At 56.5% G+C, this 16,233-nt stretch overlaps 1 protein-coding gene across 3 annotated transcripts; it reads left to right on the forward strand.

Annotated features, from left to right (window-relative positions):
- Positions 1-3,731: 3,731 nt before the first annotated feature.
- Positions 3,732-12,171, forward strand: S1PR4 (sphingosine-1-phosphate receptor 4). Of its 3 annotated transcripts, XM_044999023.1 has the most exons (4): positions 3,732-3,947; positions 4,224-4,318; positions 6,685-6,804; positions 7,885-12,171. In XM_044999023.1, the coding sequence occupies exon 4, from the start codon at positions 7,984-7,986 to the stop codon at positions 9,208-9,210; it is 1,227 nt and encodes a 408-aa protein (XP_044854958.1). In that variant the 5' UTR covers positions 3,732-3,947; positions 4,224-4,318; positions 6,685-6,804; positions 7,885-7,983; the 3' UTR covers positions 9,211-12,171. The 3 variants fall into 3 exon arrangements, with proteins under 3 accessions (XP_044854958.1, XP_044854957.1, XP_044854959.1); XM_044999022.1 differs by lacking the exons at positions 3,732-3,947; positions 4,224-4,318 and having other exon boundaries at positions 6,596-6,804; XM_044999024.1 differs by lacking the exons at positions 3,732-3,947; positions 4,224-4,318; positions 6,685-6,804 and having other exon boundaries at positions 7,978-8,006; positions 8,131-12,171.
- Positions 12,172-16,233: the final 4,062 nt, after the last annotated feature.

Below are 16,233 nucleotides of genomic sequence, written 5' to 3' on the forward strand. Positions count from 1 at the left end.
GCTGGTTTTATAGCTTCAGCCCAAGGAAGCTCAGAAACCAGAAAACCATCTGAGCTGGGCTGGTCTAAACAATCCGCGCAGATCTGCAACTCCCCTCACCTCCTGCCTAACCGTTGACCAGCACGCGCTGCCATCTCGTGCAAACTCCCCGTTTCCCGTTCTCGTCCCCCCCTCCACCCAGGGGGCCTGCATGGCTGCGCTGAGACCTGCACAGTCATTTCTTCACCCCTACTGATAGCTCAAGAGAAAAATGACTAATGCACATGCAACCAATGCTGCTTGGGCTATTAGAACTGGGGATCTTCTGCGTGTAAAGCAGGTGCCACAACCACTTGAGTTAAAGGGTAGTTGCCTTTGTTGTCAGCAGCATCAGACTCATATACGGAGCAGTCACTAGAGGTGGCTGAAGACCCATCCTGTGAGAGTAAGGGCTCTATACACAGGGCAATACAAAGGCCTTTCCGAAGCTTGGTACCAGTGGGATTTTTGTATGAAACGTGCCCTGACTGGAACGAGGTCTCAGCCAAAGACTCAGATTGCAGGTGAAACTTGACCAAGGGTCCATGTGACTTGTGTCTCTCCACACACGTTTTTGCGGGAGAGCCTGAATGAGTCTGACACTTGCCCCCGGCTCTTGTGCGCAGATGCCCGGTTATCGAGGCATCGGCAGCAGATTGTGAGATTGGCTTAAGGGGAAAGGACAAGAACTGAAACAGAGTGATAAGGAGGAGCCCTGAGATAACACTCACGATGTGTTTGCAGAGATAGGGTCTCCGAGCATCACGGCGTGATGAGGACGAAAATGCTGCTCCCACCCAGGCCGATGCAACAGGAGATGCTGACAGCGGCTTGCGACCGTTACCCGTCGCTGCATGTGTCAATTCCATATGACTCACCCTTGGGCCGGTGGATTTTTTGCTTCTCGGAAGAGCAGAGTTTCTCCATCACATGAAGCTGTGCTGCCAAACGAAGAGGTGCGGATCGCTGTGCGGAGCCAGGGGGGAGCTCAGGCTGGGATTCTCAAAGGAGACTGACTAGAGGCCCAACTCCTGGTGAATTTCAGTGGGGCCGGGACCCCTAATTCCCTTTTGCCCCCTTGAAAATCCCAGCCACGTTCAATAAATTACCTGGCTTCCTGGGAAGCAGATTGTGCTGCTGGGGACGCATGGGTAAATCTGGTGACTGGCAGCAGAATCTGGCCCTGAGAGGGGATCGGACACAATTCTTAGCAGACACAAAACAGCACCAGGAAAAAGAGAGGCCAGGCTGAGGCTGTTTTTTTCAAAAGCGGACCCCAAAGGCCTGTCCGTTGTCCCATAGCCAAGGGACTATGGTTATCATTTTTATTGGTATTACAATAATGCCTTAAGGCCCTGGCCCTACTGTGCTTGGTGCTGTACATACACATAGCAAGAGGCTGTCCCTGCCCCAGAGAGCTTACCGTCAAAGCAGACAAAGGGTGGGAGGGGAAACTGAGGCACAGAGAGGGGGCGATGACGTGCCCAAGGTCACCCAGCAGGTCAGAGATGGGAATAGAGTGCTGGTCCCCTGACTCGTAGCCCATTGTCCTCACCACTAGGCCACACGGCTTCCCAGGCGCAGGCCCGCCGGCAGCAATTCCGGGCCCCAGGCCAGAATAGTCAGTGTGCCCCCGCGCACGCAGAAGCCACGCCTGCGCGGACACAGGCCACCTGACGTTTGGGCGGTGATGCGCCTGCGCTGGCTGGTGTCCAGTGAGCTGCTGCCTGTGCTGCTGGTGCCCCCCCCTTCTCCGAGGCCCCGGCCCCTGCTCCCTCCATTCCCCCACCCTCACTTACTTTCACCAATTGGGGCAAGGGGTTGGGGTGCAGGGTGCAGGTTCTGGGAGGGTGTTTGGGTAGGGGAGGGGGTGGGGGTCGGACTTTGGAAGGGAGTTTGGGTGCAGGAGGGGGTGAGAGGTGCAGGCTCTGGGAGGGAGTTTGGGTGCGGGAGGGGGTGAGGGGTGCGGGCTCTGGGAGGGAGTTTGGGTGCGTGAGCGGGTGAGGGGTGCGGGCTCTGAGGGAGTTTGGGTGCGGGAGGGGGCGAGGGGCGCAGCCTCTGGGAGGGAGTTTGGGTGCAGGAGGGGGTGAGGGGTGCGGGCTCTGAGGGAGTTTGGGTGCGGGAGGGGGCGAGGGGTGCGGGCTCTGGGAGGGCGTTTGGGTGCGGGAGGGGGGAGGTATCGGGCTCTGGGAGGGCGTTTGGGTGCAGGAGGGGGGAGGTATCGCGCGCTGGGAGGGCGTTGGGGTGCGGGAGGGGGTGTGGGGTGCAGGCTCTGAGGGAGTTTGGGTGCAGGAGGGGGTGAGGGGTGCGGGCTCTGAGGGAGTTTGGGTGCAGGAGGGGGCGAGGGGTGCGGGCTCTGGGAGGGCGTTTGGGTGCTGGAGGGGGGAGGTATCGGGCTCTGGGAGGGCGTTTGGGTGCGGGAGGGGGTGAGGGGTGCGGGCTCTGGGAGGGCGTTTGGGTGCGGGAGGGGGTGAGGGGTGCGGGCTCTGAGGGAGTTTGGGTGCGGGAGGGGGTGAGGGGTGCGGGCTCTGAGGGAGTTTGGGTGCAGGAGGGGGAGAGGGGTGCGGGCTCTGAGGGAGTTTGGGTGCAGGAGGGGGTGAGGGGTGCGGGCTCTGAGGGAGTTTGGGTGCGGGAGGGGGCGAGGGGTGCGGGCTCTGAGGGAGTTTGGGTGCGGGAGGGGGCGAGGGGTGCGGGCTCTGGGAGGGCGTTTGGGTGCAGGAGGGGGGAGGTATCGGGCTCTGGGAGGGCGTTTGGGTGCGGGAGGGGGTGTGGGGTGCAGGCTCTGGGAGGGAGTTTGGGTGCGGGAGGGGGCGAGGGGTGCGGGCTCTGGGAGGGCGTTTGGGTGCAGGAGGGGGGAGGTATCGGGCTCTGGGAGGGCGTTTGGGTGCAGGAGGGGGTGAGGGGTGCGGGCTCTGAGGGAGTTTGGGTGCGGGAGGGGGCGAGGGGTGCGGGCTCTGGGAGGGCGTTTGGGTGCGGGAGGGGGGAGGTATCGGGCTCTGGGAGGGCGTTTGGGTGCAGGAGGGGGTGAGGGGTGCAGGTTCTGGGAGGGAGTTTGGGTGGGGGAGGGGGTGCAGGCTCTAGGCTGGGGCAGGGAGTTGGGGTGAAGGAGGGAATCTGGGGGTCAGCGCTTACCTCGGGCAACTCCCAAAAGTGACCGGCAAACCCCTCTGGCAGCGGCTCCTAGGCGGGGGCTCCTGGGGATCTCCAGGCCCTGCTGCCCACAGGCACCGCCCCTGCAGCTCCCCTTGGCCACAGTTCCCGGCCAATGGGAACTGCAGAGTCGGCACTTGGGACGGGGGCAGCACACGGAGACCCCCTGTTCCCCCCAGGGGCTGCAGGGACGAACCAGCCACTTCCGGGAGCGGCGCAGAGCGAGGGTGGGCAGGAAACCTGCTTTAGCCTCGCTGTGCTGGTGGCAGCTGGGAGCCTCTGGGTCTTTTTAGATTGCTTTAAAAATTTTTAAATTGCCCGGGGCCCCATTCAGACAAACCATCATAAATGGAACTAATTTGTCAGCCACCTCACACGGGGCGAAGACTGTATGTTCAGAGGCCAGGACTGGCGCCCGCTGACATGGGGAAGCTTGCCCTGCCACTGTGGGTCGACGGAGGGCTCCATTCCCCAGGATAGGCAGATGCCACAGTGATGAGCGACTTTCTAAAGGCCCAGCCAGCCAGTGGAATATGTATGCCGGTGATGGACAGATAGTTAGATTTGTATGTTCACAGATCCATAGATATTTTTTTTCAGATCAGAAGGGATCATCCAGTCTGATCTCCAGCACAACGCAGGCCATAGGACTTCCCTGAATTAACTCGTGTTTCAAGTGCAACAGCTGAGTGTGTGGCTGAACTCGGGCAGATCTTTTAGAAAAACATCCAACTATGATTTTAAAATGTCCTGTCATGGAGAATCCATCACAGCCCTTGGTAAGTTCTTCTAAAGGTTAATTACCCACGCTAGTAAAAACTGGCACCTTATTTCTAGTCTGAATTTTTCTAGTGTCCATTTCTAGCCACTAGATCTTATTAAACCTTTGCAGGCTAGACTGAGGGGCCCACTATTATGAAATTTCTGGTCCACATGTAGGTATTTATAGACGGCTCAAGTCATCCCTTACATTTCTCTTTGATAACTAAATAGATTGATCTCCCGCTACAAGGCCTGGGTTCCAGGTCTTTAATCATTCTCCTGAATCTTTGCAGAACCATCTTCAGTTGATCAACATCAGTCTTGAATTCTGGACACTGGAACTGGACATAGTATTCCAGCAGCGATCACACCGGTGCCAAATACTAAGGTAATAACCTCTCTACAAATACGTGATATTCCCTTGTTTATGCACCCAAGGATTGCATTAGCCCTTTTGGCCACTGGATCGCACTGGGTGCTCATGTTCAGCTGAGTAGCTACCGGGACTCCCACATCTTTTCAAGTCACTGCTTCTCAGGACAGAGTCCCCCATCCTGTAAGTGTGGGTGATGGTCTTTGTTCCTAAGTGTCTGATCTTAGCTTTGGCCATATCAAAACACGCGTTGTTTGCCTGCGCTCCTGCTTACAGAGCGATTCAGATTGTCTGTGTCAGTGATTTCCCACTCCCCCAATCTCTGCAACACGCATAAACTTGATTAGGCACCACTGTATGTTTCCTGCCAGGTCATTGACAAAAGTATTAAATAGCAGAAGGCCAAGAACTGTTCCCCGTGGGATCCCACTAGAAATCGACCCATTCCACAACGATTCCCCGTTTGGGGATCTGTCAGGAGCCAGACTGTAATCCATGTAACGTTGATGATTGAGTGACAGATGGATAACGTGTCCATCGATTGTAGACAGATCCAATCCAGCACTTTTCACGAGCATCTTAACTACCGCCCTTCCCACCCCCAGTTTTTAAAACTATACATTTTTACAACACCATTTCCTTGGTGAGGTTCTATTCTCAGCTGTCTCATCAGCTTCTCCTTGCTCAGGGAGGTAGGCGGGAACGGCACCTCCTAGTGCCAAGAGCGGGATTTACTTGCAAGCTTGCGGGAGGCAGAAGCAGCGAAGTAGGAACACAGGAGCCCCTGGTTGGCCTCGATGTGAGGGGGTTTCCCTTCTCAGAGGTGCAGGGGGCCAGGTGGCACAGCTGTGAGTCAGTGACTGAGAAGAGTGCGATGCAAATCAGTCCGTACTGAGCAAGCAGTGTGAGAAGGGCCCAGCTGAGTTCAGTCCATTTGCCTGCAGAAAGCCCCAGTGGGAGCGAATGGGTCCCTGATGGGACAGCCCCTTGCACACACCCTTCTAATGCTTGGGACTCCGTTCCCGTCGGCGTGTCGTGTTGGAACGGCACGGAGTGGGAGAGTTTCCTGGGCCTGCTTGCAGGCTCAGGGCCTTGGCAGGAAAGGTGCCAGCAGAGTCAGTCTGGGCACAAAGCCGGGTGAGATATGCCTCTCTTCCTTAAGGGAGGGCTGTGATTTTGCTGCGGCCAGTGGTACCTGCCAGGGGCAGCATGTGGCCTGCACCTCCGCCCCAGCAGGATGGAGGCACAGCGATTGCCATCTCCATTCTCCTGCCCACCTGCTGGTGCCAGCGGGATTCTGCGGCTCTCAGCACCGGGACCGCTCAGCCACTGGGCGTGTTGACCGTAAGCAGGCGAGCGCCCCCAGCTGAGCGTGATTCAGCAAGGTGCTTAGGCAGTGCCTGACTCTCAGCACATGACCAATAGTCTTATTTGTGACCAGCGACCTCCGCAAAGAATCCCCTTTACGATCAGGGCACCTGGGTCCTGGTTCTCTTCTAGCTCAGGGGACCCCAAGGCAGACCCTGCCCATGCCGCTTACTACTTGTGACAGGCCTGATCCCGCAGGCATTACTCTGGCAGAACTCCTCCGACGTGGGGAGAGACACCCCCCCACTCCTGGTGCCGGGACATTGCTGCCTTTCAGCCCATGCTGAGAACCTCGCTCTTCCCTGGACCATGCAGACACCGGAGCTGCCCCGCCCCACGGCCCCGTCCGAATCCAGCACTAGTACGGCATGGGGTGAACTCCCGAACTTCCCTGCCCCATGCTCGGGCTTCAGCTCCACCTCCTGGCTGTCTTGTCCACACAGGGACTGGCGAGAGGGTGTGGTGTGGGTGGGGGTAGGTGCATCGTGAGGGTGGGGTGGGAATGGGAGGTCTGCAGGGTGGCAGGAGGGCGATGCGGGTGCCCAGGAGCAGGGAGTGCAGAGAACCGGACAGGGCCCTGCCCCTGTAACTTTGCACTGGGCCCTGCAGAAGCCGCCACCATCCCTGCAGCATGGGGAGCTTTTTGTTCTCCTCTTGCGCCTCGGATGTCTCCCGCCGTGGGTGCATCTCCGCCAACAGCCTCTGCACCTTGGTCCATTGCTCGCAGGCAAGAGCGGCCCTTGCTGCCCGTGGGGAGATGCTGCTGTTCTTCCCCTGGAGTCTGGAGACCAGCTAACCCCCTCACCCCCCGGCATGTCGTCAAGAGCTCCAGGAACATGAGCACCAGGGGAGACCAGGGAGGCCGCTTCTGCCTTGTAGCTGAACTCAAAGGTGCCCTCGATCGTTTCAAGCTTCCTCCACCCACCTCTCAGCTGTGTTGGGTGGGTCCATCCTGCAAAAAATGTGGTTAGTTTAAGGCGTGTTGCAACTTCCCCTTTTCTTTCTTCTGCGAGGTACAAGTGCCACTTACCCTGCACGAGCAGCCCTCACTGCTACCTCTGCCAGGGTCTCCTGCTGACGGACCAGTGCAGGATCCAGGCTAGGCAGCAGAGCCTCCGGCCCCTCCCTGACAGGTGAGTCCAGCCAGAGCTTAACGGGGACAGTGGGTGGTGAGAGGTGGGGGGTTGTTCCTGATCCAGACATTCCTTGGCTTTGAAAGCAGGTCAGTCATTAATACCAGCTTTGCAATGTGGCCAGGACTCCTGGGTTCTACTCTTGGCTCTGCCCCGGCGCCCTGTGGGACCTCGGGCAAGCCACAGCCCCTTTCTGTTCCTGAGTTTCTCTGCCTGTCAAATGGGGGTGAAGTGACTTATCTTCGTAAGGTGCTTTCAGATCCTCAGATGGAAGGGACAATGTCAGGGCTAAGTAGGTGATCAGACAGCAAGTGTGAAAAATCGGGACGGGGGTCGGGGGTAATAGGTGACTATATAAGAAAAAGCCCCAAATATCAGGACTGTCCCTATAAAATTGGGACATCTGGTCACCCTAGTGCTACGTATTAATACAAGGTTTTCCAGCAGACTCTGGGCTCAGTCCTAGCCCGAGACCTGCAGATGCCCACGGCTAGTTCAGCCTTCAAAGGGCTCTGCACCTCCACGTGTCTGTGTGCAAAGAAGCATGTTGCGCTAATGTACCGGAGACCGGAGGGCCGGGCTGGAGACTGGAGGGCCTCTCCTTGAGGGATGCAAGGAGGGTGCCCGGGCACTGGTGGCCGAGGGAGGCTGGAGATTAGGGAACAAGCTCGCCATGCAAGGCCAGGCGTTGGGAATACTTTCACAGCAACGCTGAGATCCCAAAGTAAAGGCCTTTGTGTAGGCGCAGGAATGGCACTGCTCCCCCTTGGCTAAGGAGCTTCCAGTCAGCCCGGAGCAACCCCATCCAATCAGTTAGCTCGAGTCGCCATCAAGCCAGCTGTAGAAGCAGAAAAGCCGGGTTATTGCTACATTCATGTTCCATCAGCCTGTGGTCCCATTTACCAATGAACCAGCGGAGATTAGCCCAGCCCTCACTGCTGAGAAATGATTTCAGCTGAACTGGGCAGGGGTGATGCCTTCACTCACAACAGGAAACCCTCCTGAACAACAGGAAGCTTTCACTATCATGCCCTCACAATTATGAGCATTTCAAAACATCTCATGTTTACTCTCTTGCAGAATCCCGGCTCTGACCTCTGCTCCATCGGCTGGCTTGTCTTTGTGCTTTCTCTAGCTCTGGGCTTTGCTCTTCCTCAGGGCTTGCCGGTTCCTCAGAAGATGCTTGCTCCAGGGCTAAGCCGGTCAGTAGATCCCTCTCCCCCTCCTCTCCTAACTGACATCCCCGAGGCCAGGGTCAGCCTGCTGAACAGCGTGGACTCCTGTCTGCAGCTGGCAGCCAGGCAGAACATCAACCTCATCCTGCAGCACTACAATTACACGGGGAAGCTGGGCCGACGGCGGCCCCAGGAGGACAGGATGGGCCTCCTCAAGGTGGCCTTCATCACCGTTAGCTGCCTCATCGTGGTGGAGAACCTGCTGGTGCTGATAGCCATCGTGAAGAGCCTGCGTGCCCGCCGGTGGGTCTACTCCTGCATCGCCAGCATCACGGTGAGCGACCTGCTGGCCGGGGTGGCCTATATCTGCAACCTCTGCCTGTCGGGCAGCAGGACCTTCCAGCTGACGCCGGAGCTGTGGTTCCTCCGGGAGGGCGTCCTCTTCATCGCCCTGGCCGCCTCCACCTTCAGCCTGCTGGTGACGGCCGTCGAGCGCTACAGCACCATGGTGAGACCCATTGCCGAGAACGAGGCCAGCAAGACCTTACGCCTGCGCAGTCTCATCGTCTCCTGCTGGGCCTTGGCCGTCCTCATTGGGATGCTGCCCCTGCTGGGCTGGAACTGCCTGTGCGACTTCCCCAGCTGCTCCACGCTCCTGCCCCTCTACTCCAAGAACTACGTCCTCTTCTGCGTGGTCATGTTCAGTATGATCCTGCTGGGCATCATCGGCCTCTACGCCTCCATCTACCACCTGGTCCGGGCCAGCTCCCAGCAGGCCATCACCCGCCACAGCCGCAACCGGTCCCTGCGGCTGCTCAAGACCGTCCTGATGATCCTGGGGGCCTTCATTCTCTGCTGGAGCCCGCTCTTCGCCTTGCTGCTCCTCGACGTCTTCTGCGAGTCCCAGACCTGCAAGCCCCTGCAGGGCATGGACTGGGCCCTGGCCCTGGCATTGCTCAACTCAGCCATCAACCCCCTCATCTACTCCTTCCGCAGCCTGGAGGTGCGCCGGGCCGTGCTGTGCTTCCTCTGCTGCTGCTGCATCCGCCTCGGGCTCCATGGGCCCGGGGACTGCTTGCTCATGGCCGATATCAACTCGGGATCCTCCACCGAGAGCTCCCTGCGGACTCGCGAGAGCTTCCGCCGCTCCGTGGCGCTCAACCCCCGGGCTCGGCCTAGGGAGCCTCTCTCCAGCAACTCCAGCATGATGAGCAACCTTACCAGTAACTGAGGGGACGGTGGCAGGCTCCAGGAGGGGGCCTGCCCATGGGGACTTGCCCTCATGGCCGGGACTGGCTGTCAGGAGTAAGGTCCGGCAGCTGCTCCCGCTCGGGCTCCTGATAGCCTCATGGGAACAGGTGGCCCTGATTGACTGAAGAAGCTAGCAGGCTTGCTCTTAAGCCCAGAAGCAGCAGCGGAAATTTTGCTGGCTGCTCAAAACATTTCCCACGGCTTCTGCCCTGCCTGCCCTCCCTCCATCCCTCCAGATAACCTGGTTCTGACCCTCGGCTCGGATTCCCGGCTGCTGAATCTGATTCCGATCCTGGGCTTTGACTCCAGCTGTGACCCTTGGGTCTGGCCTCTGACTCCAGCTGCTCTAACCACTAGGCATGGCCACCCATACATCCTGATCCCAGACACTGGGCACTTGCTTTTAGAAGAGGGTGGGGTGGGGGGGGATAAAAGAGACGACTGCAGAGAACTGGATGTTGGTGGATCCGGTGCCGGAAGGAATATGACACCCCTAGGACTTGGGTTCAGCACAGCCTAAGGCTGAGCAGGGAAGTGAGCTCAGGGCTGCTGTATGTGACTGAGGCAAAGTCATTCCTCTTCCAATGCATGTGTCAGCAAGTACCGGCCGGGCTCTTGTTTCAGTGTGTCTGGGGTGTGCATGGAGTTCTGGGCTGGACGCTGCGTCTGGGTGTAGGCTGTGCCCACGGTTATGGGGTGGGCACTGCTCCAGGCTCTGGTGCACAATGTGCCGCCCCCGGGCGGAGGGGCAGCTTGCTTGCTCGCAGATTGTGGCGAGCGGCGACTCTCCCTCCCTGCGATGCAGCTGATGAACCGTGGGCGTTCGACCCCTGGGGAGCGAAGCCGTCCAGCGATTCCCATCCCCGGCTCGCCAGGCCGATGCAGCCCCGCAGCGAGAGCCCGGCCGACCTGGCCGGGCGTTGGAATGAAATGGATCAGCCGCTTAGGTGCAGCCAGTGAATCTGCGAGTGGGACAGGGTTGACCACCCCCAGTGGGGGCATAGCTGCAACCACTGGCCTGACTCCATTCCTGCGTGCCAGGTGCTGTGCCAGGGCACACGGTGCATGTGTCACAGCCCTGACAGCAGTGGCTTACAGGCCTGCTGTGTCTCTGGTCCACGGCATAGGGTACGTCTGCAATTAGGAGCCTGACAGTGTTCCAGGCTGGATGGGCTGCCCGCCACGCTGGATGGCACCGATCCAGGGGGTGGGTGCAGCTGTCACTTGAAAGGTCCAGCTTGGGGCGGGCCCTTTCGGGAGGTCGGGCACTCTTCCAGCACGTCAGCCAGCCTGGCACCCACTCAGCTCTCCCCGTGGCGAAGGGCTAGCCCTGGTCAGGGCGGAGGAGCTGGCTCCGGGTGCGGAACTGCGCCGGCCGGGCAGGGCACTTACTCCCCGGGACTTCCAGGGGCTTTGGGTCAGGCCCTTAGGGATGCGGCTCCATTTCCCCTTCCTCTCCAACCTGGTATGGCAGGGACAGCGAGCGCAACGTGGCATCTTTCCAGGAACCCTTTGCAAACAGGGTTTTGCAACAGGCAACTTACACCATTGCACCAAGGGTCCGGGGGTGTGTGCGTGTGAATCTGTGCCCCAAACCCTGCCATACATTGTGTAGGGCGAGGATTCCCAGCAAAGAGAGAGGCATTTATGGGCCCAATCCTGAGGACTCTACTCAACGCCCCCCCGAAGTCAATGGGAATTTGCCTGAAAGAAGCAATACAAGATTTGCTCAGGTATGAATTTAATCTCCCAATAGGCCAGTCCCCAACCTACAGAGGGGACACTGAGGCCCTAGGGTCAAAGCTAGGGATTGAACCCAGGAGTCCTGACTCCTACTCCCAGGCTTGAGCCTTATAACAGTGAGGAAGTCTGAGATTGCATTAGCCTCCCGGCTGCCTTGGTGTCTTGACTGGCCCATTGAGCGTGGCATACTAGTGCTCTCTCCTCTAAGCCTGTGGGCGTCTCTCTGCCCATTCGGCCATCACCTGGGACTCTGGCCCTGATGGTTCAGCTGGGGCCTTGCTGGTACCTGTGGCAGGGGAAGGGTGTTGCCACATGGATACAGCATCACAGGACGCAGCTGGCAGGGGCGCGGCAGTGCTAGGCAGTGTGGCAGCAAAGGGTGGGCATGTGTCGTCACTCCGCATGGGAACGGCAGAGCCGGTGGCCCTTGTGGCTGGCTGTGGCAGGAATGCAACAAGGCTGGACAGGTGGGGTGGCCCTGGCAGCGTCGGGTGGGCGTAACGGCCGTACGACCGTGCTGAATGGGTGGGCAGATCCAAAGCAGGTGGCGATGCTGGAAGGGGGGTGGTCGGGGTGGCTGGGTCTCAGGGGGCTTTGGCAGTGCTTGACGGCTGTCGTGGGGCTTGCTTGGGCGCACTAGCTCAGGATGGCTGTGGCAGAGGGGCATGGAGGGCTGGAGCGGGCTACAGGAGAGATGCCGGGGGCCCTGGCTGGCTGCATGCAGCAGGGGTCCACCATGCCAAGCAGACATGCTGAGGGATGCCACGGGGGGTGTTTGGTGCTGATGGGGGAGGAAAACAAGGCTCTGGTGTGGTACTAGTGGGCAGAGAGCTCTGTTCTGCATTGCTCCAGCAAAGCAAGGTGGAACTGTGCCTTCTTGTAGCTACTATGAGAAGCAATGTGCAAGGGCGGGGGGATGCATTTCTTTGGGGGAGAACTGTCTTTCTTATTTTCCATTCCCTGTTGCAAATGAAAGAGGAACCAGCTAACCTTGCTCGACCATAGAGGCTGAGAGCATCTCCACTGCCAAAGAAGGCCAAGTTCCTGGTGAACATCACTGTAGCATGAAAAGCAGGGTCTCCTCCTTGCGTGTGACTTGATACACAGCTCTGAGGGCTGCTCTCAAGAGACTCCAGCTGGGCAGGAGCAGGGGTTTTGTAAGTCCACTTCTTCTGCAATAAACCTTTTTGACAAGAAAGTCACTCGTTTGGCAACACCTCCTTCCGTTCTCCTCTCATCAGTTGAACAGCACATCCCACAGGAGAGGTTCTGACGTAGTAGGGGGAAGTGAATTCAGTGCTGGCAAAAGGTGCCACTGACTTCCCGTGTCACCTTGGGCAAGTCACCTAGGGGAGGGGAGGGCAAATTTTTTCAAAGATTTCCTGGGCAGATTTTCCAGCACCCTCAGGAGAGGCAGGGTTTTCAACCCCCCTCCACTACCACCTCCAGGCTCCCCCTGTGATGTCTATGGGCAGGTTTTTCAAAGAATTTGGTGCTCAACTTGCTTTTGAAAATGGGATCACTTCTTTTGGTGCCTAAATGAGCGCTGAGCCCATCTGAAAATGGGCTCTAGGGGGTATCTTCAGAAACATTTAGCATCCATCTAACTCATCTTAGGCCAGTGCTGGGTCCTTTGGAAAAGACACTCCTGACTCTCTCTGGGCCTCGGTTTCCCATCTGTAAAATGGGGATCATACGCCTTCCTTTCTCCCACCCTTTGTTTGTCTTCTCTATTTAGGTTGCAAGCTGTTTTTGGCTGAGACCATCCCTTATGTGTCTGCACAGTGCTCAGTGCAATGAGAACCTGATCTCCACTGGATTCTAGAGGTGCTACTGTTGTACAAAGAATAATCCCTCCTGCAATAACACATTCATGTATTTATGAAGCACCCCCGATGCAGAACATGAAGGAGCTACCCTACCCTACCTTTCCCTAATGTCTTTCATCTGCGGCATTAGTTAAGCCTCACAAGCCCCCTGCGCCGCAGAGAAGTATTAAACCCCATTCTACAGAGAAACTGAGGCATTGAGAGAGGCGCTAAATTTAAGGTCACACAGAGTATTAGTGGCAGAGCAGGGACTGGAACCCAGGACTCCTGACAGCCTCTCACCATTAGACGAGATGGCCTTTCATGGGACAAATCCTTCAGTGCCCAGGGCTATAGAAGGACAAGGGATTATCCCATTGTGAATTGATCTGAGAAAGCCCTTGGGTGGGTCTGGTCCTGAGTTAACACAAAGTTCCCAGCCAAACCACCTAAAACTCACCTGGTTCTGGCTTCTGTTGCAAACTTGGAGCTCTGGAAAGGGTCACCAAAACCCAGGGATCATACGGGGAAATCTGGGGTGGTTTTACGGCTTCCCGTGCAAACCACGTGATGGCTTCGTGAGTTGCGCTTTGAAGAACCAGCACCTGAAACTTGGAGGGGCGGGACACCAAGCTGGCAGCACTGCTGTTCCCACCCCACCTCCCTTGAGGTGCTGCTCAGATCTGGCCTTTGGCTGAGGAGTCAAACCCACCATGTGGATTGTAAGGGCAGGAGAGGAACCTCCGTCCATCATATTCCTCAGCATGTCAGAGAGCCTAAATTTTCAACTTTGAGGCTGAGTGGCCTTTGGTGCCCCCTTGTGGGTTTGGTCTAGAATCATTGAACCGTCAGGCTGGAAGGGACCGTGAGAAGTCATCACCTCCAGCAGCCCTACGCTGAGGCAGGACCAAGTAAATCTAGACCATTTGTCCAACCTGCTCTTAAAAACCTCCCATGACGGGGATTCCACAACCTCTTTGTTCCAGAGCTTAACTACCCTTAGCGTTAGAAAGCTTCTCCTAAGATCTAACCTAAATCTCCCTTGCTGCAGAATCAGATTAAGCCCGTTACTTCTTTTCCTACCTTCAGACATGGAGAATAATTGATCACCGGCCTTCCTACAACCTTTAACATCTGAAGACTGTTAGCAGCTGCTCCCTCAGTCTTCTTTTTTCAAGACTAAACGTGCCCAGGTGTTTTTTTTTAACCTTTCCTTATAGGTCGGGGTTTCTAAACCTTTGATCACTTTTGTTGCTCTCCTCAGGACATTCTCCAATTTGTCCACATCTTTCTCAAAGGGCGGTGTCCAGAACGGGACAACTGCCTCTTGTGTCTTATATGCAACCCTTTTCATAACCACATCACACTGTTGACTCATCTGCTCTTTGTGATCCACTGTAACCCCCAGATCGATTTCAGCAGCAGGACCACCTAGACGGTTATTTCCTATTTGGTAACTGTGCATTCGATTTTTTTCCCCCTTCTCAAATGAAGCACTTTTTTACTTGGCTTTATTGGGTTTCAGCGGGCTGATTTCAGACCAGTTCTCTAAGAGCGCGTCTACACTTGAAATGCTATAGCTGTGCTGCTGTAGCGCTTCAGTGTAGACACTACTTATGTGGATGAGAGAGGTTCAGGTAATCCACCTCCCCAAGAGACGGTAGCTAGGTCGGTGGAAGAATTCTTCCATCAACCTAGGGCTGTCTACATTGCGGGTTAGGCTGGCATTGCTACTTCTCCCGGGGCTGTGGGTTTTTCACACCTCTGAGTGATGTAGTTAAGCCAACGTAATTTTCTAATGTAGATCAGGCCTAATATAGGGTTCAAAAGCTCCGTGGAGTGGCAGTTCTGGGGCCCAGGCACCTGGAAGGTGGGTGGCCCCCCAGCTGCATAGCCACACTCAGTCTGCTCTTTCAGGGGACAAAGGACTGGAACAAAGGACACTGGGCCCAGTCCCAATTATTGCAGGCAACCCCTTCCTATAATCCTGTTCAAAAACTTACCAAGCTCACTTTTAAACTAGTCAGGTTGTTCACCCCCACTACCCTACTGGGAGGCTGTGCCAGAGCCTCCCTCCTCTGATGGTTGCAAATCTTCTTCACACACACACAGCTGGGCAGGAATAGAGCTCAGATTCTCTTTTTCCAACAGACATTCCTCCTCCCCTGCTTGCAGTAAAGGAGAGAATCTCCATTTAGCCCATAGCAGTCTAGGGCACATGACTTGCGGTTGGGCAGTTCTGATCCCACCCAGTAGTGGGCTGATGCTGGGGGATCTGTGCTCCAGAAGCGAGAGGGGAGGGTCTGGTTACTGTTGATTGTTTGATGCTCTGAGTTCTTTTCTGTGCCACGGTAAGTGGTGTCATTTTGAATCGTTGGCAAATCCAGCAGGTGAAAAGTGCGTGAGCGTCAAGGCTGCCCATGTTTGTATGACAGGGTGTCTCAGGAACAGCTCTGGATCTGGATCAGGGCTGTGAGAACAGAACTCTCAGCTTCACTTCAAAAGGATCTGTGAAGAGGGAGCCCTGTAATGCAAACAGAGGGGCCCTCGATAATAATACAGATGCTCTCTGTCTGACTGGTGCATCACTGCCCTCTACAGGGTACAATCAGAACTGCCTACCTGTGTTTCGTAGGCTCTACACTGCTACAGCTGAGGAAGATTTTCTGTTCGCTCAGGTGGAGGGCTGGCTTTTGCAGGAGGGGGCTTTGGAGTTTCATCCGTGGGGTCACCGGTATGTTCTCAGTGGTTGGGGCACACCGTGTAGTCACAGCCATGCACTCAAGGCATGACAATGAACTTGTACCACGTCCTACAGGGATGAAACCATTAATCACTCATCCATTTTCTTAACTGCAAAAATAACAAAACAGCAACCACTCTGCGAAGACCAAGTGTGGGTCTGTTTCGATGCCCTGGGAGGCTCTCACCCATTTCCTAGCAACCAGGCAAAAAGACCCCCGTCACTGTTGGCCTCTTTGGTGGTATTATCAGCAGAGTAGCCAATGAGTGATAATAACAGTTACCTCCTTTTGCCATGGACCCCAAAGCACTTCACAAAGGCCAGTCCCATTATCCCCATTTCATAGACGGGGGAAGTAAGCCACCGAGAGGGAAAGCAGCTTGTCCAAGCTCAGCTAGCAGCAGAGTCAGGAATAGAATCCAGATCTCCTGAGTCCCAATCTGCTGCCCTGTCCACTAGGCTACACTACCAATGGGTCCGTGAAACGGAGCTCCCCACTTACACGAGAGTCGGGAGGGTCCCTCCAGGTCAGGACTGAAGCAGGCAGGTTGGGTGGGGGCGGGGGGGGGGGAGAGATTTCCCTGGATTTGGCACCCTTTCTCAGTCACACTTGCTATTAGGGTTCCGTGTATATATAGGACTAGGAAGTGATCACTAGCTGTTACAAGCATGTGCCAGTCATACGCATTCTAGATAGTTATAAGCCCAT

The sequence above is a fragment of the Mauremys mutica genome, chromosome 24 (genome assembly GCF_020497125.1).
Source record: "Mauremys mutica isolate MM-2020 ecotype Southern chromosome 24, ASM2049712v1, whole genome shotgun sequence".
Lineage (NCBI taxonomy): Eukaryota > Metazoa > Chordata > Testudines > Geoemydidae > Mauremys > Mauremys mutica.